The following is a 26,015-nucleotide window of genomic DNA, read 5'->3' on the forward strand; positions in this document are numbered from 1 at the left end:
TTCCGCTGTGATTATTTTATTACAGTTTTGTGGCAAGTGACCCCCAAATCTAGACCCCGGGTTTGGAGGGCGTCACAATAGATTTAAATGATATATGAAAGGAAGAGAGAGAAATTTTTTATTAATAAAAATAATATAAGGAATGACTTGTACTTCGTTAAAGATAAGATATGAGAGAGGTGTCTTAGAGCAAGTCCAACAGCTCCCTTAAACATGCTTTTAAGTCCAAATATAAGAAATATGACATAAAATTGCACTCCAATAGTATCTTACTGATTCTTTATATCAGTAAGACACATATCTCATACCTTATTTTTAAGGAACCACAACTCATCCTTTATTTCATTTTTATCATAAAAAAATGACTAGTCTCTCTTTTTTTAGTTATTTTCTCTCTATTCCTTTCATATCTTATTTAAATTTATAATAATTATTATTATTATAAGAAATGAAAATAAGAATCATTGCTGAAGTTCAAATTCAAAATCATGTCTTAAATCACTAAGAATTAATATTTTATAATATTTATAAGGAACCTGTAAAGAGATTGTTGGACTTGCTCTTAGTGATATAAAGTATGAGAAATGTGTTTCAGTGATATAAGTAACCACTATTAAAGTGCAATTTTATGTCATATTCCTTATATTTAAACTGAAATCTGTAATCCGTTGGATTTGCTCTCAGTTTGCAGTTTGTCGTATTCAAGTGAAGTACACACTTTCTTTAAACGGACTTTCTAATGTGTGCTCACATTAGTAACTAACTCCAATAAAAATTAGCTCTTTTTATTTGTGGAATTGATGGGAATGCAGAGGACTATTAACATTTATTATTCAACCACCAGTAAAAAGAGTCCATTAGAGTCGGTGATTGTTACCGTGGAAAATCCGTTCTTTGAAAAAAGAAGTGAAGTACACAATAATTTAATCGGAAACTAAAATATCGCAGAAACTAAAATAACGGTAAATATTTATAATTGGCGGGTACTTCCAATGATAAACCCTAGAAACATAAACCCTACTTAATTTCTTTACTGTCAAGCACTTTGTGTTTCAATGCAAGCAAACATGCATCCTTTTCGTTTAATTCATGCTCAAAAGCACCTTCTCAATCTCTCCACGCGCCTCTCTTGTAAGTATTCTGTAAACCCTAATTTTTATCCCCAATTTTACACTACAACCCAAAGATCAATTCACTTCACAAATCATCTTAATGGCTGGACTAGTTTTGATTCAAAACCCAAAAATGACGCTAAGGTTACTGCTATATATGACCCTATTACTGGTACTCTTACAACTGAGAGAGTGAGTAATGTTTATAATAGTAATGGTGAAAATAATCAAGAAGTTTCGAAAATTTCGGGCGATGGAAATGAGGGCGGGTTGGATTTTGGGGTTGTTAAGAAGGGTAATTTAAGAAGTGGGTCGACTAGTTGGAAGAGTTTTGGGGCGGTTTCGGGTGGTGGGAAGAAGAAAGGGAAGGTGAAGACTAGTTGGGTTTGCGAGAGTTGTGGATATTCGGATGGGCAGTGGTGGGGTTCGTGTCGCTCGTGTGATGGTGTTGGTACGATGAAGAGGTTTACGGAAGGGGATGGGGGAGAAGGGAAGGTGACTAGTGGGTTTGGAGTTTCGGAGAAAGTGGTGCAAACGTGGTTGCCGCAGCAGGTAGGGGATGTTGGTCCGGTGAAGTTGAGGGATGTGAATAGGGGTGTTGATCAGAAGGAGTGGAGGATTCCCTTGTAAGTTTTTTTTACTATAATGTCAATGTGTTTTACTGAGTTTCAATGATGCTAATGCAGAATAGTAGATTTACTATTCACTTGCACAACAATGCCTTATTATAGTATTGCTTAAAATTTGCCTGTTTACAACACATGTAGAGCTATGGTTTCTATGTGCCTGTATAATTGTATTAGGGTGTATGTAGCTCAAGCAATAATATGTTGCATATATCTTGTTGAATGTAATTAGTCATCTGCCTGAATTTTAGGTCTGGACTATTCGGAAATGAAGTTTCCAGGGTTCTTGGTGGTGGTCTTGTACCAGGTATAGCTTATTTCTGATGATGTATGCAGTATGTTTGGTTACTTCTTAATATCTGTAATTAGTCAAGTTAACAGCTCCAGAAGCATTATAAGCTGTATTAGCTTGATAACTTAGCGTGTTGGAGTTGCTAGCAAGTTTTGTTACCTGGAAAGTGGAATGAACTTACTATTTAGGCTTAATGCCTGATCAGCACGACTAAGGATTCGTCATATATTAAACCTTTGCTTTAGCCATACTAATGATCATTGGAACTAACTTTGAACCCCTTGAGGTATTTTTCTGTTCCTTACAAAGTCTTTCATGGATCCCACTTTACAAATTGTGTTTCTCTTCTAGTCTTATATCTTAAGATGTACATATCCATAAATATATGATGAATTAGGATTTTCTTGTGATGTAATGTCTGTTACTGTATATAGTGCATTTGCAGCATATTTTCAAACTTAAGTTCTTTCTCTGTTTTGCAGGTTCTTTGGTCTTAGTTGGCGGTGATCCTGGTGTTGGCAAAAGCACATTATTACTACAGGTGTGTGTGTGTTATGATAAACTCAATGAGTCGATAATTCTTACATTCTTGAACAGATTGCATATTCTTCTTATTCACGGATTTCTTCAGGGCATATGCACGTTATATATGTTGTGCACATATTGCAACCTTTTGCAATTTATTTTTGTCATGTCGACATGTCCTCTCGAATGTAATTGATTCTTTCTTTTGATTTGTAAGATTGCTGCAATAATCTCAGAAGGGCATGAGATGAGACAATCGGCTCCAGTTGTTTATATATCCGGTGAAGAGGTTAGACTTTACTATTTACTAATCTCTTTTATCTTATATACTTATAATTCGTGCAGATTGCTTTTTAGTACTTAATGTTCTATCTATGCCATTTAAATAATTTTTTAATTTTTAATAGAATGCTCGTATAATCTTCATATTGCTAATGATAGCATATTAGTGGAAGTTGGTGTATTGTGTATTTTTCATTACGTAAAATCTGTGATGTTTCTGTAACTCTCAATTCATTTTCAGTTCAAATTTAAAGCTGCACCTGCGCTGAATGTAAACATCTATAAGTAGCTTTTTTTGGCTTCATTATAACTATATCTTCTTGGCAGAGTATTGAACAAATTGGAAACAGGGCAGACCGAATGAGAATAGGGACTGAAGAACTATTCTTGTATTCCAGTACAGATATTGAGGTGCATATTTTTTATTATGCTTATCTTTCTTGCTTGATTTTCGTTCTGTTTTCGGCATTGACTGATATGTAACAATTTTTTTTTTTTTGGAAATTTTAAATTTGTTTAGAAAGTTGATGCTAATAGTTTTACTAGTCTCACATCTACAATCTCGGCTTACTGTTTTCATTGTTTCCTTTTTCAGGACATTCTGGAAAAAACTCAGCCTCTCTCTCCTCGGGCTCTAATTGTCGATTCGATCCAGACAGTATTTCTGAAAGGAGTGACCGGAAGTCCCGGAGGTCTCTCCCAGGTAGCCACTCCCAGTCACAGCTCTGGTTATCTGTCGTAATAGGAAATACTAAATGTTAAGAGAGAGAAAGAGAGGGGGAGGGAAAGAAGGGGGGGGGAGGTTTGATGTTTAACACCTCTAATTGGGTGGAAAAGTCCGCGGCCTTTCTGCTCAAAACTTACAAAATTCTAAGAATTTTTACCATCTATTTATAGAATATTTAGTTTAACACTCATGATATGTTTATCGAAGTTCGGTAATAAAATTAAAAATATATGTATAGGTCGTATTGCAAAAAATGGAAAACACTTGTTTGTCCCATTAATTCGTGACCGTTAACGTGCTCTATAGTATATAAAAAATGATGTATTTTCTCTGCGGTAGAATATTACTAATATATCATTATTCTGTCTTATATGTTATAGGTGAAAGAATGCACTTCAGCGTTGCTGAGGTTTGCTAAAAAGACAAACATCCCTGTGTTCTTGGTATGTTTTAGAAACCATTTCTTAATTTGTGCTAGATTAGCTTATGATTGTTGTTATCGTAGAACATAAGTTTAACCTATGTTTTCTTTGTATCTCAGATTGGCCATGTAAATAAGTCAGGAGACATTGCTGGACCTCGTGTCTTGGAGCACATTGTTGATGCTGTTTTATACCTCGAAGTTTGTAACACTTGACATTTACTTAATATAAAATTAGTTGGAAGTGGTAGTTCTTTATCTCGCATGCGAAGTTTTATCGCATTAGCATCTGTTTTATATTCTTCACTTGTTGTAGCTAATTAAAATTCCATATTATCCCTATTCTAATGGTAATTTATAAAACTGCGGTCTGCTTACACAAATTATAAAACCTAAATGTTATCTTTATATTATACACAATATTACACATAATGTGCAAATGCATTCATGTTCTATTCTTATATTATCGTATTTGAATATTACAGGGTGAAAAACATTCATCTCATCGGTTGCTTCGATCTGTAAAGAATCGTTTTGGATCCACTGATGAGGTGTGTAATGATATCAGTGTTGTCTCACGTTGATTGTTCTTATATTAAACTAATCATGTTTGAACATCCCTATTTATGTACATTAATGTTCTTTTTAGGTTAGTATTTCGCCATATTATGCGGTAATTAAAACCTGTATGTTATTCTTTGACCACTCACTTAGCTCCTCCTTTCTGAACTATATGTTGGACCTAATACTTTCAACATATGAAGAGAATGTCCGAACACATTAAGTGAGACAGCGAGAACCAACTTGTAATTGCCTCAAGAAATGAAATCGATTTTATCATGGAAAAAATTGTTTGCAAATATTTGTGTGGACTGAGATAGCAGCACCTTTTTCTGCCTTTGCTTCTAAATATTTGTATAGAATATATACTATTGTTATCTTCTAACACCATCTCATATTTTAAACAGCTTGGAGTTTTTGAAATGTCTCAGTCAGGATTGCAAGCTGTTCCGAACCCAAGTGAGATATTTTTAAGTCAGCAGCAAATAGATTCCGAGGTTTTAGCAGGACTTGCTGTTACTGTAGTTATGGATGGTTCTCGATCTTTTGTAATTGAAATTCAGGCATGTCTAATTCTTTGTAGTGTTTGATTTTGTTTCCTCGCTCATTTTTCTCCTAAAATGAAAAGAAGTTTTGAGGGAATAAGAGTTGTTCCCTCCCTTCAAAAATCCTATAGTGGTATCTTAAATTTTTTATACTCTTACAGAAAAACAAAATCACTTAAGTTATTTTGTCTTCCCTTCCGAAATGAACACTATTTAAGGGTTCGAAGTATGAGCTAGTCCCATTAAAGCAGGACCATATAATATTTGGTTTTTGCTCTGCTAACGTTGTCAAACTCCAGCCAGAAAGGGAGCTCATTTACAGAATCCTAACCAGCTAATCAATTTATTTTTATATAATATGACCTGATGGATAAGAGTGCTGACAATTTATGCAGGCACTATGTGTAGCTAGCTCAACAAATTCAAGGCAAGTCACCGGTATTCAAACAAGCAGAGCAGACATGATAATTTCAGTAAGTAATTGTTAACTTTTATATGGCACTAAATTGAATACTTAGTTTCTGTAGATGTTGGTAAAGATAAACTATAGAAGGGACAAAATAGCAGTTGTATCCAAAATTGGGCATCAGAACAATGGACCATGCAGCCATGCCTGCTCTTACATGAAGCATGCCATCATCTTACATTAGATTAAGTTTAGTAAACAGTTAATTTGATTTGTATTACAGTTACTTTTACAGACATTGTACTGCCAAATCTGAGATTTAATTCCTGTTCTATGAGCTGAATGTCTAATTGGTATTGGCTCTTGTATTCAACTTCGAATTAGTTCATGATTCTAATTTCTAACTTAAGGATCCTGAATTGTCAAGTCAACTTTAAATAGACTTGGATATTACTGGAAGAGTGGAAGGATTTTTTATATATAAATTTGTACTGCCGGTTCTATAGAAAAAAGTGTTGATTATCCAGGATATTTTAGTTGCTATTTACTTGTGAGCTTCTTAGCATCCCAATTGGGACATTTGATGAATTTTTGATATATTTGATATGTGTTCTAATATGATGGTCTACACAAGGAAGATTAGTTATAAATGTGATTTAGGTTTACTTGTTGATCTCTCATTAACTTAACTAGTTGTTGAACCAACATTAGAACTTTGTTTTGGTAATTCTAGGTGTTGCTTGGTAATTATATTTCCAGTTGTTCTTTTATCTTGATAATTCTGCCGAGTTAACACTTGTAGTTGTAGGTATGCAGTATGCTACATTAAAATTCAGTTTGCACTTCTTAACAGTTTCTCGTAATTAACTTCACATCTCTAAACTTGTAGGTTCTTTCGAAGCAAGCTGGCTTGAAGCTCCAAGAAAATGTAACATCCATTAATCCAACTAGTAGAGGACTTTAAATGGATCATTTTTTTTTGATTTCCATTGAATTTTTCTAATTGATATATATATATAAATTGTGTGTGTAATAATATCTGCTCTCTCTTTTTGTATTGCTTAAGAAGTCTTTTTTCATTCGAGTTTGTACAAAGTATTCTATATATTTTTGTGGATCCATCTTCTTGAAAAATAGAAAAAGAGGGACCTACTTCATGATTACCTTGCGAAGATGTGAATAGTTGTGTGGACAGACACAAGTGCTGGGCTACTGCTGTAGACTTATAGTATGGGACTACTTGGAACACAGAGAGCTGTTCTAGAGAGTAAAGACTAAATAATAAAATAATTGTAAATGGAACCCTCAAAATGCCATGTCCCCTTCATTTGTTTGTGTTTACAGTTTAGTATAATTACGTTAATCTGACTTCACACTAGCATGTCTGTATCATTGTTTATCTATTAAAAGTAGGAAATCTCTCTCTCTCTCTATCTCTCTCTCTCTCTATCTCTCTCTCTCTCTCTCTCTCTCTCTCCCCCTCCCTCTCCCTCTCCCTCTCTCCCGCTCTCTCCCCCCTCTCGCCCCCTCTCTCTCTCTCCCCCCCCTCTCTCTCTCCCGCTCTCGCCCTCTCGCCCGCTCTCTCCCTCTCCCTCTCTCTCCCCCGCTCTCCCTCTCCCTCCCCCCCTCTCTCTCAAAACACAATCCCTCTCGCGCTCTCACCCCCTCTCTCCCCCCCCTCTCTCTCTCCCCCTCCCTCTCTCCCTCTCTATCTCTCTCGCCCTCTCTCCCTCTCGCCCTCTCTCGCGCTCTCGCCCCCTCTCTCCCTCTCTCTCCCTCTCTCCCTCTCGCCCTCTCCCTCCCTCTCCCCCGCTCTCTCTCTCTCTCTCTCTCTCTCTCTCTCAAAACACAATATAAACATTATTCTGGAATTACAAGAAGGGAATTTTGAGTTGAATATACCCTGCATTTGTCTCAATGCAGGCTGCAATCATCTGTTTCTTGGCAGATAGCTTATAATTTGGCAGACTACAATATGATCATCCTTTTTCACATGGCTTCTATTAGACTGAGAGTTTTAGCCAAGATGATATCCTTGACTTCTTTTCATCATACTTACATACCTTAAACATGTTCTTTCTTTCCTTGCATTGCAGGGTATCTTTTTGAATGTTGTCAGTGGATTGACTTTAAGTGAGACTGCTGGTGATCTTGCAGTTGCAGCCGCCATTTGCAGCAGGCATGTTATCTGTTTACTTCGTAGTTAAAGTTGTCCCATTAGGACATCAGAAAGTTGTCCTTATTATATAAATATGGTGTTCTTTCCTAGTATTGACTTGTGTACTGACCCACGCCTCATGTTATTGTTGAAAATTTTTGTGTATCGCAAGTTACCCGTGCAAGTTTCAGTGATTTTGGGCAACCAACTTCATAAATTGCTTGTGATAAAGTTAACTGCTCGCTACATGAGCTGAAAGCAACTATTGTGGCCCAACAACTTGTTGCAACATACCCTATCACAAGCTAATAATTTTTATTGAATTATATCTTTTTGAAAAGTTCCAAGTGTGTTACACTGGACCGAAATATATTTTGGTATATTAATGTTTAAGCATGGCTCTCTTTAGAGCTTGTCGGATGAGTAATCTAAGCTGTAAGTAGGAGCATGGTTCCATTATTTGCGGTCTTACTCTTGTTGAGTCGCAACATACCAAGAAATTTAAATGTTGATTCTTGGCCTCAAATAAACTGCCTTTTACCCTGTCGGTATTATTATCTCTCTCTTTTTTTTAATTGCTTTGTTTTCTGTATTTTAGTTTTTCTATGACCTGATTCTTACGTAATGTACTTTTTCTGTTCATAATTGTGGTATCCTGTGTGGCTGTGTTTCCTGTGGTTTTCAGTTTCTTGGAATTTCCTATACCCCCAGGTGTGGCATTCATTGCAGAAATTGGCCTTGGTGGTGAACTCCGCACGGTATGTGCCTACTTGAACAGTGTATGTCGATAATGGCAGGCTTATTGTTTCCTAATAACCTTGGAGAACATACCGTACTACTGTATTATGCATACAAGTTTTACTTTGTTATTTTCACAACTTGTCATGATGCCTAACTTAGTATTCAGCTTTGTCCAAATTTTTGCTACCGTACCACCGTTCATTCTCGTGTAATAATGTGTTTAGCAATATATGCTACCCATTAAATTTTGATTTCTGTACAAATTCTTAAAGAGGCACTCGGTGGTTTTGGACTATAGATGTGACGTACATTGTCTAGAACAATGCACAACCAATAATAACATTTTATTCAACTTGTACCCTAATAACAATACCCGTCTATATGCTCATCACAAGATCTGACTCAGTTACTCCTTTTATAAGTATCGTGTGTGCACTCACGTAAGAAAGATGCTGGCTGTTCATAAAACTAATTAGCCCGTCGTTACTCAAATGGTTGAGATGTGTTTTCCACTACTCCTAGCAATGTCCTGAGAATTTCTTGCCTTGTGGTATTAAGAAATTATTATATCTTTTCTGGGCGCATTACAGGTACAACGAATGGAGAAGAGGGTGATCACAGTGGCAAAGCTAGGATATAAAATTTGTGTCGTCCCCACTTCAGCCGTGAAATCTCTTTCAGATTCTCTGTCAACCCTGGATCTAATGGAAATGGAGATATTGGGCTGCAGGAATCTCAAAGAGGTGATCAACCATGTATTTAGATGACCTGAATTTTGATCAGATTATTTGTACCCATTGCACAACACCTAGAGAATCATGTACATAGTTTAAGACTAGTGAATTCACAATGTAATTGCACGTACAGAGAACCTGCATATAACTTGTGTAGATGGTAGATGCAATGTAATCATTATATTACTAATCACTATAATCTATGCTGCACAGCCTTGTGCCTGAGGGCGTTTTGTTCAACAAGAGTACCAATTTACCAGTGTAATATGAGTGTAATTGGTCCTGTTGAGAATCCGCATTTACGCTTAGGAATGCAATTTTATCATGTATAGTGATTGATGAGTACTACTAAAGAATCAATTGTTTTAGATGTACCATTTGAGAGCATTAAGTTGCAAGGTTTTTTGGTGCCATTACTCAATTTTCAGAGAGGCCTTTTCTTGGTAAAAATATACAAAAAGAAAATATAAACAAACAAACAGAGACCTTTGGTCGAAGAGACTTGTGAAATCGTATAGAAATAACGTAAAAAAACTACTAACATTCGTTCAAGTATATTAAAAAGGAATTTTGAAGACCAAGCGGGGATAGCTCAGTTGGGAGAGCGTCAGACTGAAGATCTGAAGGTCACGTGTTCGATCCACGTTCACCGCATTCCTTTTTATTCTTTTTTTCAATTTTCATCCTCCGTCTCAGTTTGATTTACTATTTTTTTTCCAAAGTATTTAGTCACACTGAAGAATAAAATAGCACACTTGACTCTCAGACAATGCGGCAGCGCCACCAGTATCTCCACCACCTCCGCCGCGGCTACGCCACAAAATACAGCGGCCGAATCATAAAAGAAACCTCAACCGGCCGTCTCGCCGTCGCCGTCGACTCTCCCACCTTTCAAACCGACTCTCGCGGCTACGCTCTCCCACGCCGTGACCTAATTTGCAAATCAATACGCATCCTCCAATCACGTCACCCAACCTCCGACCCTTTCCTCGACCTCTCCGAGTATTTCAAAACCCTAAACCTAACCCTAACCACCTCCGAAGCCTCCGAGATTCTCAAATCTCTCTCCTCCGCAACTCTCGCTCTCCAATTCTTCCATTTCTGCCCCTTGACTATCCCCAAATTCAAGCACGACGTGTTCACTTATAACCGAATACTGTTAATTTTGTCGAAATCGAGTTCCGAGGATCGGTTCGGGTGCGTAAAACAGATTGTGGATGAGATGGAGAGGTGCGGTGTTCGCGGCGCGATATCGACCGTTAATATTTTGATTGGGATGTTTGGAGGGATTGAGGAGCTGGAGAGGTGTTTGGGATTGGTGAGGAAGTGGGAGTTGAGGATGAATGGATATACTTATAAGTGTCTTTTGCAGGCGTATTTGAGGTGTAAGGATTCCGAGAGAGCTTTACAGGTTTATGGAGAAATGAGAGGCCGGGGTTATGTGTTGGATATTTTTGCGTATAATATGTTGCTTGATTCTCTTGCTAAAGATGGGAAGGTAAAGGTTCATTCTTTTGTCTGCTGTGTGCTCACGAGTATTTTGTGGCTGCGTGTTGTGGTCCTTAAATTGGATGCTGCATTTGTGTGTCATGCTAGACGTGTATTTTCTGCTCTTGGTTGAGTTTTAGGTGACGAAAGTATTTAGTTGTTTAATGGCTTGGTTGTGGTTTATAATTTGATGCCGCATTTGTGTAGGAATACTATGTGTACTGTTAGACATATATTTTCTGCCATTGGCTTCGCGTATGTAGAGTTTTAGGTGACAGAAAGGATGTAGTTGTTTAACATTGCTGCAAGGACAAAACTAAAAGTACTGTCACTACTCACTATGCTAAGTGCACAAGTAAGTAACAAAAAAATATTCAGGTTCGTAGTTGGTCAATGTCATTCCTTTTAATGTTTTTATCCCTTGTTTGTGTATAATGAATTGATTTGATAACAGTCAACCTTGATGATCTGACTTTCAACTTTTGCCAGGTTGACTTCTTTTATGTAGAGCTCATCCTTATTGTGAAATTTAACTGGCACTTCAGTTTTAGTAGTTTGAGGATGTTTAACTTCTATTATGAAAATTTTCGCTCTTATACACGAGTTCTAACGAAAAGAAGTTTTAGTAACAATAAGATAGTAGTTAGGTTTGGAGTTGGTAAAATGTGATACTTTTTTATTTGACCTGTGTATACGTGTATATTGGATTGATTTGAGAGACGCTCAACTTTAATGATCTGACATGCAGCTTATTGCCAGGTTGACGAGGCTCGTAAGGTTTTTACAGATATGAAGCGGAAGCACTGCGAGCCTGATGAGTATACATACACAATAATGATTAGAATGACAGGAAGGTTAGGGAAGCCTGATGAGTCGCTTGCAATTTTTCAGGACATGCTATCGAATGGTTGTTCTCCCAATTTAATTGCGTACAATACTATGATACAGGTGCTATCTAGGAGCAGGATGGTCGACAAGACAATCTTTCTCTTCTCTAAGATGATGGAAAATGATTGTCGTCCTAATGAATTCACATACAGTCTTATTTTGAATCTTTTAGTTTCGGAAGGACAGCTTGCTAGACTTGATGAGGTAGTAGAATTGTCAAGGAAATACATGAATAAGTCGCAATATGCTTATCTTGTGAGGACATTGAGTAAGTTGGGCCATGCGAATGAGGCTCATCGTATGTTCTGCAATATGTGGAATTTTCATGACTATGGAGATAGGGATGCCTACTTGGCCATGCTGGAGAGTTTATGCAATGCAGAAAAGATCACTGAGGCTTTAGAGTTGCTAAGTAAGATACCTGAAAAGGGATTAAGTGCGGATACATATATGCATAATGTAGTGTTATCTGCTCTTGGAAAATCAAAGCAGGTATCTCATCTTCATGATCTATATGAAACAATGAAAAGAGACGGTCCTTTACCGGACATATTTACTTATAACATCTTGATAGCTAGCTTTGGTAGAGCTAGAAAAGTTGACGAGGCAGTTAAAGTTTTTGAAGAACTTGAGAACAGTAATTGTCGGCCTGATATCATCTCTTACAATTCATTAATCAATTGCCTAGGAAAGAATGGTGATGTTGATGAAGCACATATGAGGTTCAGAGAGATGCAAGAGAAGGGTTTCAGTCCTGATGTTGTCACGTACAGCACGCTGATAGAGTGTTTTGGAAAGTCTAATAAAGTTGAAATGGCTTGTAGGTTGTTAGATGAGATGCTTGCTGAAGGTTGTTGCCCCAATATTGTGACATACAATATCTTATTAGACTGTCTCGAAAAGTGTGGTAGGACTGCTGAGGCAGTGGATCTATATGCGAGACTTAAACAGCAAGGGCTAACTCCAGATTCAATCACATATGCTGTTCTTGAACGGTTGCAAAGTGCTTCACATAGGACTGTTAGAATCCGGAGACAGAACCCAGTAACTGGTTGGATAGTAAGTCCTTTGAGGTGATAGATACCGCCGGTCTTAGCAGAGACATGACTATGTCGCTATTTGCAGCAGGCAAGTCATCTATTTAATACTCTGTAATCGACATCAAACATCTGTTGTTCAAGTTCACAACAAAACTTTAGAAACTGTCATTAATTATATATTTATGTAAATTATGTTGCCATATCCTAGCATTGTCTTATATGTGTTGACCCATGCCATATGTTATTTTTGAACACATCTTAGTTTTTTAGGCAACTAACTTCATAAATTACTTTGGTACTGTGTAACTGCTTGCAATGTGAGCTAAAAGCAACTATTGTGACCAGGCAACTTGTTGCAGCAAAACCATATCACAGATTAATTATTATTTTATAATAAATTCTTTTTGAGAAGTTTTGAATATTATGGACATGAAATATATTTTGTATATTAATTATATAAAATTGCAAGGCTGTGGCCTATCTTTAGAGCTTGGCAAATGGTGTAAATTAAGCTGTAACTAGGAGTAGTAGATACACAATTTGGTTGTAGCAGAAGCAGATGGAAACAAATTAGGTTAGTAATTTCTTGTACCAAGAAATTTAGATGTTAATATCTGGAGCTTAATTGAACTGCCCTGTACCTAATTGGCGTTATCAGTAATTTTGAATTGCTTTGTCTTCTATATTTTAGTTTTTTCATGACCTTATTCTTGCATAATATTTGTTATATCTTAGTAATTGTGGACTTCTGTGTTTCCTGTGGTTTTCAGTTTCTTGGAATTTTCTATACCATGTGTGGCATCTTTGCTGAAAATCGGCCTCTGCAGTAACTTCACACGGTATGTACGTACTTGAACAATGCTCATGGATAATTGCAGGCATAATTTCCTAATAACCTTGGAGAACATATAGTGCTATTATGCATATGATTACTACTTTGCTATTTTTAATTGTGATAATGTACAACTTAGTGTGCAGCTTTTTCCAAATTGATAATGTACCACCGCTTTATTCTCGAGTGTAGTAACGTGTTCAGAAAATTGACCCATTAAATTTTCAGTGATGTACAAATTAGTAAAGAGGCACTCAGTGAATTTGGATTATGGATATGACCTACAGTCTTAACTACAATTACTTTAAAAAGACTTCTTTACGCCAAACGTTGGATATGTTTTCACCTCTGCTCCTTGCAATGTACACTGAGAAATTATTATTTTGCTAATCAGTTCTAATTATCTTTTCTGGTCACATGACAGGCACAACAAATGGAGAAGAGCTTTTATATACAAAATACATGTCGTCCTTGGTTCCGCTGTGAAATTTCCCTCGGTCTCTGTATGTTCTAATGTAAATGGAGATTGGGTTACCTGAATCTCAAAGAGGTGATCAACCATGTATTTGGATGACAGCGTTTTTTTTAACAAGTTCACCGTCTACCGATTATATATAATATATGGAGAATCATGTAAATATTTTAGGGCCAAGCAAAATTTATATTACAGTGTAATGCCACATACTGTATATAATTTTTTTGTAGATCGTACAGGATGCATAAAATAAAAAGTTTTAACCATGTTTTATAATCTTAGGCCACATTTATTTCGTGGTATTAAGCGGGGATATGATTGTAATCCTTTAAATTTTCCAATTTTATGTTTTTTTGTAAAAAATTAGTGAAGGGTATATACAATTATTATAAACCTTTGAATTATTACATCTTATGTTTGTTTTATTAGAGTAAAATAAAAGATAGAATTATAATTTTGGTAGGAGGAGGTATTATTTTATCATTTCCTCATTGTAATCTCATGTGAAACAAATAAAGTATTGGAAAATTTAAAAGATTATATTTCAATCCTAAAGACTATCTTTCAAAACAAATATATGCTAAAATTTTAAAGGATTATAGTTTAATTTTACACTTTATCCTTCTAAATAAACATATAATAGGATTATTTTATCTATATGACTAATTTTGATAAGATTAGTTATTCCCAGATTATTATCTTGAGATTATAATCACATGAAACAAACATGACCTTAGTGCATACTTGGCAAAATAATAATCTTCGGTCATGTTTGTTTTATGGAATTAATAATTCGTGGATAACTAATTCCATCAAAATCAATCCTAAAATAATCTAATAATTATGTTTGTTTGCAATGATTACGTGTATGATTGGACTATAATCTTTTAAAATTTTATCGTAGGTTTGTTTTGAGGGATAGTGGGTTTGTTTTGACGGATAGTCTTTTGCATTATAGTCCTTTTATAAAATTTTCAATCCTATGTTTGTTTGTAGTATTAGAATTAACTAGTATAATAACCCGTGAGAGTCACGGGCCATTTTTTAGAGTTTTTTTATGCATCATGCAATTATATTGTTTATAGAGCAACTCCAACAATATCATTACATAAGTTTTTGAGTCAAATTTTGATAGAAAATAAAGATAAAATTTCTCTCTAACAAGCTCCATGTCCCCCTCTATAACATTAGGAGCTTCAAATACTTCCTCACTTTTTAGGATAGAATATCCCCTAAACTATTATTATATTATATTTTTCTTACCCGTTATTTTATATTTAATGAATGAATATAAATAGGATAGTAAGTGTACGTTTAAAACGAAACGATTAAACTTAATCTACAGAATGCCGTTAGTATGTTTATAAATAAAAAACTACAAATTAACATATATGTTGAATACAGAGTTGACCAAAATCTTGAATTTTATTTAAATAAACTATATGTATTGCTCTATATTAGTACTGAGTTCACTACTAACTTACAATTAACTTACTCAATTTAAAAAGATAAAAAATACATAACTGAAGTCAGAATGACTTGCAATCATAATATACAATAATGTAAAATTTACATTATTGTTAATATTAAAGTTGATTTTAATGAAAAATATTAGTTTTTGAAATTTAACGTACGTATGTATGAGAAAATGTTAGTTTTTATTTACACTACTGTTAACAAAGTAAGATTAAGTTATATGTATGTGTATGTTAACATGTAAATTATTGTATGTTACATCTCTTAGTAAATTATGATGATTTCAATTATTTATATGCTAAATATCTGATTTATGTACATATATAATCATTATTAACATCTAGTGAGATAATTGATCACTTAAATAACATGCATTTATAATTATTCAAAAATTAAAATTATGTAATTAATAAATTGCTATAATTTATATATGATATTCACATTATCACTGACAAACAATCAATATCCAATTATCTATTTTTACGCAAACGGGTATCAATCATGGTTGTAACATAAAAATGAATTATATATTTTTAAGACTTATTATTGATATTCATAATTTTTTTCAAGAATTCGAAAGAAAAATTGTATTTATATCGTTATTTAAACATCTTTTAAATTTCTTTCATTATGACTCTAATATTTCTGCATATAATAATTTGATAACATTTTATACTCATTTAAAATTAAAAAAATTCAGTTCGATAAAGTTTTATAAATATTAGTTGAACTAGTTAATTTCTTCAAATTATTGAACAATATATGTTTTTTTCCTTAAATAATATAAAATGCATTCAATCGAATGCTACAATATAGTATAGACATAACTTTTATTTGAATAATTCAAAATATTAAAATAATTCAAAATATTTGTACAATATTATCTTGATCAATGAATATTGCTGATTTAAAAGAATTATTTTTAAAAAGTTAGTTTTTTTAAAGTGAAAAATGAAAAATAAATCGATTTAATATTTCATCGTAGTTTTAACGGATCTAGTGAGATCTCATTTCAAATTTCAAATATTCTTAAAATTGAGACAAATCCCAAAAATAATAATGCGTTACCAATGATGTTAGTAATTATAATATAAATAATCAATTGACTTGATTCTATAAAGACCTCAAACACATTAATTTATATTAACATGAGATATTAAAAAAAGTCACATTATTGGTAAGATATTATCGTCGAGCTTGTAATTTAAATTTACTAAACATAAAACGTGACGATTTTTTTTGGCCGGGTCATGTAGTCAAATTTCGAGTATTTTTTAAATAATGGTCCAAGTTCTAAAATGCATTGACTCATTATAATTCGAACTTATCTAAATATGTAATACCAATATAGATTATTTATATATAAGCGATTCTATTTTCAATATTTTAAAAAAAATTAAATATGTACATTTTAATTACTTTTAATAATAAAAAATATGTTAAAAGTATATGAGATATATTTTCAAACTAAAAAATGATTAATAAATAAGATAATAATCCATTTATATACTATGCCTAATATTATATCTGTAATTCAATTCTTTAAAATTAACTGTACATATATTCAACTAACTATCTTTCTTTTTGCGGAATTCAAATAAGTATATTTAAAGTTAAATAAAATATTCATTTAGTACACTTATATGTATATGATAAAAAACACATGTGACAATATGGTATAGTGGTAAGATGTTATATAGAATGAAATAACTTGAGTTCGATTATCACAAACCACATTTTTTATATAAATATTAAAAACAGAGGTAATTTAGTCTTTTTAATGAGACTTTTTAATCTCATAAAATTATTAAAAACAGATATATACGGTGACAAATAATAAAAAAGGCTCACTGATTTTATAACCTGACTGTTATAAACAAAATGTTAAAATATTTGAATAAAAAATAAAGTGATTGTCAAAGCGTATCGAGGAAGTCTCTCAAATCTTACCAAGGAAGACTTGTAAAGCTTATCGAGGAAGACTTGTAAAGCTTATCGAGGAAGTTTTGTAATACTTAATGAAGAAGATTTGAATAGCTTACTTAGTAAGCCTTGTAAACCAACTACTATAAATAGCTCATTTAGCTAATGAAATACAACACAACTTTCTCTCCATCTTCTATTCTCCTATACTTCCTCTACATTAAACATAACTAATATTTTCAGTCAAGGTTTATAACACGTTATCAGCACGAGTCTCTGCCAACTGAAGCTTTATTCTCGAAAGAGCTACGACTTATTCTGACCCACGAGTCCCTATCAACTAAAACTATTTCATAAAAGAGAGATGGAAGATATATGCATTGTTGACTGTGCAACCACACACACTATTTTACAGAGTCAGAAATACTTCTCACAGTTGACTAAAACCAACTCACATGTCTGGACGGTATCGGGTACATCAAATATAATAGAAGGTTTTGGGAAAACTAGTTTTCTTCTACCAAATAAGACACACATACACATACAAGAGGCTCTATACTCTAGCAAGTCAACTAGAAACCTACCGAGTTTTAAAGATATCCGTCTTAACGGGTTTCACATTGAAACTATTAATAAGAATGAAAAAGAATACCTTCTCATCACCTCAAACACCGTTGACAATAAAAGGGTCCTAGAAAAATTCCACTCGGTTTCTTCAGGATTATATGTTACAAGTATACGAGTTCTTGAATCTCATAGTGTCAACATCCCCAAAGTCATAGACCCAAAACTATTTTCCCTTTGGCACGAAAGACTCGGTCATCCAGGAGTATCTATGATGCGTCGTATCATTGAAATTCTGTGGGATATCCTCTTAAAACTCAAAAGATAATATCCCAAGATGAACTTCATTGTTCAGCATGTTCCTTAGGAAAACTTATTGTCCGACCATCCCCAGTTAAACTTCAAACCGAGTCCCCGAAATTCTTAGAAAGAATTCAAGGTGACATTTGTGGTCCTATACATCCATCTTCTGGCCCATTTAGGTACTTTATGGTTTTAATTGATGCGTCAACTCGATGGTCTCATGTATGTCTACTTACAACCCGAAATACAGCCTTTGCCAAATTACTTGCCCAAATAATTAAACTCCGAGCTCAATTTCCTGACCATCCCATTAAATCAATCCGACTAGATAATGCCGCTGAATTTACATCTGCAACTTTTAATGAATATTGTATGTCAGTAGGAATCTCAGTCGAACACCCGGTGGCTCACGTACATACACAAAATGGTTTAGCAGAATCCTTAATTAAAAGACTTCAACTTATTGCCCGTCCCTTACTCCTAAGGGCAAAGTTACCTATATCTGTTTGGGGTCATGCAATACTTCATGCTGCAAATATAATTAGAATAAGGCCTTCTGCTTACCACAAATAATCCCCCTCAAGAATTAGTTCTTGGTCAAGTACCTAATATATCTCAATTAAAAGTATTTGGTTGTGCTGTGTATGTTCCTATATCACCACCACAAAGAAATAAAATGGGACCTCAAAGAAGAATTGGTATATGTGTTGGTTTTGATTCTCCATCTATTATAAGATATCTGGAACCATTAACTGGTGATATTTTTACTGCTCGCTATGCTGATTGTCATTTTGATGAAACCATGTTCCCTAAATTAGGGGGAGATAATGATTTGCATAAATTAAATTCTGAAATATCATGAAATGCATCAGGATTAAATTCTATTGATTCACGTACTAATCAATGTGAATCTGAAGTTCAAAGAATTATTCATATGCAAAATATTTCTAATCAAATGCCGGATGCCTTTAGTGACTTTAGACATATTATAAAGTCACATATACCTGCTGTTAATGCTCCGGCACGAGTTGAAATCCCTACTAAGAAATCAATTCCTGGAGAATTGATTAGTGATTCAAAGCCACGCCAGAAGCATGGTAGACCTATTGATGCAAAAGATATTGTACCACGAAAAAGGAAATTGATTGGAATTGTCCCAGAAGTGGCAAAAGTTTCAGAAAATACCCCAGAAGTGGTATTTCCTCCTGAAGAGGTTCAAGCCCCTGAAGTGGCTGTAACAAAACTCCCAGACGTGGGATTGCCTCCAGAAGAGAATGTTACCCAAGAAGTGGCACATGCCCCAGAAGTGGCAAATGCTTCCACGGAAGCAAAGGTACTTGAAAATTATGAGATCTCAATGAATTATGTCCATAATGCGAAATTACTGGATCGTGGGAGTATTGAGGTTGATGATGTATATGCTTTTTCCGTGGCATCTGATATTATTATGAACTCCGATCCTGAACCACAAAGTGTGGAAGAGTGTCGACACCGAGATGATTGGCCAAAATGGAAAATTGCGATTCAAGAAGAATTGCAATCATTACGCAAGAGAAATGTATTTGGACCTGCAGTCCAAACACCAGCTGGTGTAGTCCCTGTCGGGAATAGATGGGTGTTTATACGAAAACGAAATGAAAGGAATGAAATTGTGAGATATAAGGCCCGACTAGTAGCCCAGGGATTCTCTCAAAGACCTGGTTTTGATTACCAGGAAATATACTCTCCTGTGATGGATGGATTACTTTTCATTTTCTAATGGGTATGGCTTGTATGGAAAAACTGGAAACACGTTTGATGGACGTTGTGACAGCATACCTATATGGATCACTTGATAGTGATATTGTAATAACCCCAATTTTTGGAATTTTTGAAACCCTTATGAATAGTGATTTTGCTGATTATGCTGAATATGAAAACTTTTCATACCACACTATGTAGGGGCTCTTTTATTGATCTTCTGGGATATTATTAGTACTCTATATGATAAATAAGTGTATGTAAAGATCGTTAGAATCCAAATTTGAACACTTTGATTTTTCCCGAAAATCTACCAGATACAGAAAGAATTGAGTATAAGGTAATAAAATAAAAAGGATTTAAATTCAAGGATTATAAGAGAGGATCATGAAAGGAATATAATGTATTGAGAAAGGTTAAAGAAACCTAAGTAATAAGATCCCGGGTATGATCCCTCAAACGATAAATGAAAACGAAAGTTAAGCGAACCGTATAACAGAACAACGGTCATTAGGCAAGCAATTAGGAGTTAATCAAGGAGGTTAGTGATGATGATGTCATCAAACCAACAAGGTGTGGACAAGTGGAAGCATTATGACATGTGCAAGATGACATAAGCATGACAAGGGGTTTTGTTTTGTTGGTTGATTTTGGGCCATGTAAAATTTACCATGGTAAAAAGCTAAAACATTTTCCAAGGCAAAAAGGAGAAGCAACCAAGCAAATATCATAAAACACAAAAATTAGAAGTTGACTTTTGCTTCCAAGAGCAAAAGCTCTCGGCCAAAACAAACCCAGCAACTTTAAACTGTCATATCTCCTTCAATACTCACTCAAATGTTGTGTTCTATAGCTCGTTGGAAAGGTATTGAGATGGCCTACAACTCTAGTTCACAAGTCTCGTCCAAATAAGTATGGTAAGACCCTCATTTTTACAGTTCTTTCAATCAGACTTTTAGAAAATTTAAAGCCTAACTTTGTGTTCTTGATTTCTTTGGAAAGATCAAGCTTGTAGGAGGCTCCATAAGGCTTCCTAGTAACTTTCCACCCTCCAAGAAAGGTATAAATCTTCACACCCTTTAGTAATAAGTTTGAATGTTGAAGTTTGGAGATGGTTTGGATGGATGAGTAGTAATTTGAATGATAAGCATGATTCGAGCTTAATTGTTAAGTAGTTTAGTTGAATTTGGAGATGTTATAATATATGATTGGATTGAGATCCTTGAGCTTATTATGACTGAAATCAGTAGCATTGATGTGTATCTTGAGTTGTTGTTGATTGGTAGTTGGATTGATATGATTTGGAATGGTAAAAATTTGGGAAATCGCGTAAACATAGCCGTCGTAATGTCCGATTTACTTTAGACTGTTTTTGCTCTTAACATCAGGACCCGAGAACTCCCTGTTAGGTTTTGAACATTGCCATGATTAGATAGTTCATGTTACGAGCTTCATTTTGATATGTGGTTCGTTTCAATCCGATGTACGGTTTAGGAGAAACGACCGTTTTAAGTAACGACGTTTCGCGACCGAACCATTATCCCTCGCCTTATTTTGAAACCTTGGTTAAGGACTTTAAATGACTATTTGGGGTATGAAACATTTATGTAAAGTGTATTAGGCAGTTGGTAAGGTACTCGCGAAAGAATCGCTTTAAAATTCTTAATGGTTAATTTATTAAAAATGGTGGAACCAAGGGTACTCGAGCGACTTAAGTAAATCGTTAAGCGCGAAAGCGAACGTTAGGACTCTAAATGGTTAAAGTCTAGTTTCTTAAGCGACCGGGGTTTAATTCCGACTTATGTTGTTGTTCATAGGTTATCGGACCCACTCTAAGCTTAAGTCTATCCGGGAGCACTCAGGCAAGTTTTCTACCCGTATAACTGTTGTTGTGATGTATATGTGTATATGCATGATCTTGTGATAAATGCATATTTGTTATTAGCAAATTCTTGCGATATATTGGAGCATGTGATATGGTATATATGCAGGCCTGTTTCGTATTCTTGACTTATATATCTGTTGATTCAAATGCTTATTAGTTGCATAATACCTATGCTAGAGATAAGCAGTAGTTGCGTATACCCTGAGTATAGGGGACCCAAAGGTGAACCCTTTTCTAAAATCGGGAGTAGATGTTCCCGAGTATATGATATATATATATTTATATATATATTGATATGGTTTTTAAAAACTATTAATCGAATAAGGTTTATTCGATAACTTCATATTATTTAATGAATATTACTTGAATATTCATTCGAGGACTTATGACTCCTTTTATTTTATTTAATGAATATTACTTGAATATTCATTCGAGGATTTATGACTCCTTTATATTATTTAATGAATATTACTTGAATATTCATTCGAGGACTTATGACTCACTTTATATTATTTAATGAATATTACTTGAATATTCATTCGAGGACTTATGACTCACTTTATATTATTTATTAAATATTATTTGAATATTCATTTGAGGACCTATGACTCCGATTATTTACTGAAATATATTCTTTATTTTATTAAAGAATAAGGTGTCGATAATCAAACTTATTTTTGATTATTCAAATAAAGATAGTACTTTCGTATAAGTATATCTTTGGTTATTTAATACTCATTTCAAGTATAAGTTTTACAACTTCTACTTCAAGTTATTTATATAGAGATTATCCTTATGGGAATATTATTTAATAATATTCAGATATTTTCTAATATATCGGGACTGATTTACTTTATTAAATCAGCATTACTCCAAACACTCTTTAAAGTGTTTTCGAGTCTTCAAAATGATTTTTAAAGGTTAAAGCGGATCCCAAAACTCGTTTTCAAATTTAAGATCTCCCTTTTTGAAGGGGACTTGAATACTCGCTCAAAAATCTAAGGGATCCGACTCTGTGGTGTATTTTATATTCGCAACAAGGTTGCTGTTTTGATAAATGAATTGATTACTTACCCAACGTTCGGGAAGTAAGTCCATCTAATTGAGTCGGCATAAGCGACAGGCCGGGGTACGGTCTATCAAAGTGTAAGTGGCTGGGTGGCAGTCCATCAACGCGTAAGCGGCCGGGTGGCGGTCCAGCACAAGGTCCTTATGTGGCCAGGGTGATGACCGGTGGGGGATTCATTCATCTACTAGTAGAAAATGTTACTTATTGGTATCTTTGCCTGATCAGCAAGATATCGGGTTTATGCCAAAATTCTTTTCTTTCCAAAATTCATTGGATATTGCAACTTTGTTCATAATTTACATGATAGAGGTTTTCAGGAAATGTTTGAGAGATATATATATGGATATATATATATATATATATATATATCGGGACTTAATGAAGTATCTCGTAACTTCATTTCATTCAATAATATTTCAAAGATTGAATATATTCAAGTCTTATCTTGTATTCTCATCTATGTGATGAACTTTTGAAACTAATTATAACTTGAACGGTGGTAGTTCAAGTAGTATTCGGAAAGATATAAGTATATTGGAGTATCTTGTAACTTCATCTTTTAAACTTATATCTAGTAAATGATTATCTTGTGCATGTCAAAGATTTTCGGAAAAATGTTGAGACAAGGTTAGATATATGAGATCACCTTGCAATGATATTTTATACAGTTATAAACGGGAACTCTGTGTTTATTATGCATGGAAGAGGACTTCCAAGATTTTGAAAAGTATATGTATATAAATACTGAATTATTTTGCGACTTGGTCGCGTTAAGATATCAGCTTGGTTCATTTCTTCTTGACCAAGACTTTCATGAGTACTATGAGAATGCTCATATATTGTTAATTATTATACATATTATTTTGGTGGGCTTGTTGCTCACCCTTGCTTTCTTCTTTCATTACACAATATCAGATAGACAAGATGAACAGGATCAAGCTCCCAATTCTCGAGCGGATAGGAAACGTTCCGCAGTTTCCTGTAGGCGTTGATGCCATTGTAGCTGAGGTAGGATCTACCAATAGGCTAGGCTTTCAACTTTTGATGTACCAGACTTATGTATATTTATGAATTGTAATAATGGCAAGGAAAATGTAAATTTATTCAGAAACCCTTTTAAGGTGTAATGGCAAATAATTGTGGAATAAAATGACTCGTGTTATTTTTGGATATTCATCTCTGAGACTATAACTTGTGGTGTGTGTGTTTATTGTGGGGTCACAGTACTGAGTAGTTGATTGTTTATTAAGATTGGGTGTTATTTAGGGAAATGGAACTCGTGACAACCCGGATCCCCGACCCCGGATTTGGGGGTGTTACAGAAATGGTATCAGAGCTAAGCGTTATAAACCTCAGAGATGATGTGACATTAAGATAATAAGAACTCTTGCCAAGTTCATAGTTGGGCTACCTAACGTAGTACTGACAGTTAAAACCCTTATGGGAACCCTTATAAATATCGTGATAGAAGCGTAGTTCGTTATCGTAGATGGTAGCGGGAGTCCGAACCTTGAGGTTGAGGAGCAATAGCGCGATGATGTTTTATTACTAATTGGAGATCGGATTGTGGATTCGATAGAGCGTCCTAACGCAGGACCAGATGATGTTCATATTGAGGATGTAGTGGTTGAGGATGTTGTCCTAGATGGGATTGTTGTTGAGGAGGATCTCGTGGAGGATCCTAACAAGAATGAATAAAGGACCATTGAGGAATTAATGACCATGGTTAGGGAAACTACCAGAGGTAGGATTGGCTGGTCACTATCGGAGGTTCGTTCAAGTTTGTAAAGATAGTAGCCCCTTTAACGCGGCTTACTCATAAGACTGAGAAGTTCGAATGGACAAAGAAATGCGAGAACAAACTTTAAGAACTGAAGCAAAGATTGGTGACGGCCCCTATGATGGCATTGCCGGTTGGAAAAGAAGATTTTGTGATCTGTAGTGACGCTTCGCATAAGGAATTAAGGTGCTTCTTATACAGCACAACAAGGTAATCGCGTACGCGTCAAGACATCTAAGGGAATATAAAATTCGATATCCCCACCCATGAGCTTGGGCTCGTGGCAATAGTTTTGCCCTAAAGATTGGAGGCACTACTTGTATGGAGAGAAGTGGGAGATTTACACAAGCCATAAGTGCTCTAGTGCATTTTCACGCAGGGAGAGCTCAATATGCGCCAGAGGAGGTGATTAGAGCTAATCAAGGATTACGATTATGAGATTCTTTATCATCCAGGGAAAGCCAAAATGGTGACTAATGCCCTTAGTGTAAAGGAGAGACTCAAGATGATAATGTCTTTGGGAAAGTTGATAAGAGATTTTGAGAAAATGGAAATAGATATGAAGGTAATCGGAGCCGGTACCGAAAAACTGTTTGAGATTGCAATACAGCCCGAATTATTGGAAAAGAACATATTATGCCAGAAAAAGTGATGAATGAAGGCAGAGAGCCAACAAATAAATATGAGATTAATACCGAGAAAGATGATAAGGGAATAATGAGGTATTCCTATAGAATTTGGGTTCCGAATGTTCAAGAGCTTAAAGATGAGATCTTAGATGAAAGCTAGTTTGAGGAATAAGATTTAGAGCAAACCCTGAACGTGATAGTCAGGGAGGTCGCCATCAAGATAGAAGGAACCCATAACATAATGAAGTGGAAAATGAGGATTTTAACGTATAAGATAACCCCAAGTATGGGAGAAGGATGAAACATTTCATACTAAGGAAACAGAAAGTCGAGTAAGGAAAGGAGACCCGAGACGGTACTCCTATACGGCAATTCATGGACCTGTCTAAAAAGGACTTAGACTATTATCCCCAACCACCACCCTGAGAAAACAATGCAGTGAGAAATTTTTTCAGGACCTTTAAGTCGCTAAGCCCTTAGAGTTCCAAGGAACAAGCCGACCCAGTCGAGGCAAGAGCCTGACTAAAGGAAATATAGGAATCATTTGAAATTCTAAATGATTGACGAATCACAAAAGACTGTTTTTGTCACTTACCCTCCTAAGAGAGAGGCCACCCGCTGGTGAAAGGCCAAGGAAGGCACGGAGCAAGAGATTATAATAAACTGATTTAAGTTCAGTCAATTGTTTTCAGGAAAGTACTTCCCAAGGTTTTGGAGATAGTGTAAAAGCTTTGGAGCCTGAACAAAGACAGACGAGTATGATGAATTATGAATCTAAGTTGTAAAAGTTGTC

At 34.9% G+C, this 26,015-nt stretch overlaps 2 protein-coding genes and 1 non-coding gene across 3 annotated transcripts; all 3 read left to right on the forward strand.

The window, feature by feature from the left end:
- The first annotated feature begins 945 nt into the window (after positions 1–945).
- On the forward strand, positions 946–9,426 carry LOC141668123 (uncharacterized). Its single transcript, XM_074474826.1, has 15 exons — positions 946–1,738; positions 1,990–2,045; positions 2,513–2,571; positions 2,773–2,844; positions 3,165–3,248; positions 3,433–3,540; positions 3,945–4,007; positions 4,106–4,186; positions 4,471–4,536; positions 4,954–5,109; positions 5,487–5,564; positions 6,387–6,425; positions 7,594–7,676; positions 8,341–8,413; positions 8,987–9,426. The coding sequence occupies exons 1-15, from the start codon at positions 1,056–1,058 to the stop codon at positions 9,161–9,163; spliced, it is 1,878 nt and encodes a 625-aa protein (XP_074330927.1). The 5' UTR covers positions 946–1,055; the 3' UTR covers positions 9,164–9,426.
- A 285-nt stretch (positions 9,427–9,711) lies between these two features.
- Positions 9,712–9,784, forward strand: TRNAF-GAA (transfer RNA phenylalanine (anticodon GAA)). The gene has a single exon. It is a non-coding gene; the product is annotated as a tRNA-Phe (tRNA).
- A 60-nt stretch (positions 9,785–9,844) lies between these two features.
- LOC141667173 (pentatricopeptide repeat-containing protein At1g51965, mitochondrial) lies at positions 9,845–14,265 on the forward strand. Its single transcript, XM_074473566.1, has 4 exons — positions 9,845–10,628; positions 11,378–12,634; positions 13,317–13,385; positions 13,803–14,265. The coding sequence occupies exons 1-2, from the start codon at positions 9,900–9,902 to the stop codon at positions 12,581–12,583; spliced, it is 1,935 nt and encodes a 644-aa protein (XP_074329667.1). The 5' UTR covers positions 9,845–9,899; the 3' UTR covers positions 12,584–12,634; positions 13,317–13,385; positions 13,803–14,265.
- Positions 14,266–26,015: the final 11,750 nt, after the last annotated feature.

The sequence above is a fragment of the Apium graveolens genome, chromosome 6, assembly GCF_009905375.1.
Source record: "Apium graveolens cultivar Ventura chromosome 6, ASM990537v1, whole genome shotgun sequence".
Lineage (NCBI taxonomy): Eukaryota > Viridiplantae > Streptophyta > Magnoliopsida > Apiales > Apiaceae > Apium > Apium graveolens.

Coding starts and splice junctions, on each gene's coding strand:
- LOC141668123 (XM_074474826.1), top strand. CDS start 1,056: ATGCAAGCAAACATGCATCCTTTTCGTTTAATTCATGCTCAAAAGCAC. Junction 5,565..6,386: donor GAGCAGACATGATAATTTCA/GTAAGTAATTGT, acceptor CTAAACTTGTAG/GTTCTTTCGAAGCAAGCTGG. Junction 6,426..7,593: donor GCTTGAAGCTCCAAGAAAAT/GTAACATCCATT, acceptor CTTGCATTGCAG/GGTATCTTTTTGAATGTTGT.
- LOC141667173 (XM_074473566.1), top strand. CDS start 9,900: ATGCGGCAGCGCCACCAGTATCTCCACCACCTCCGCCGCGGCTACGCC. Junction 10,629..11,377: donor CTCTTGCTAAAGATGGGAAG/GTAAAGGTTCAT, acceptor GCTTATTGCCAG/GTTGACGAGGCTCGTAAGGT.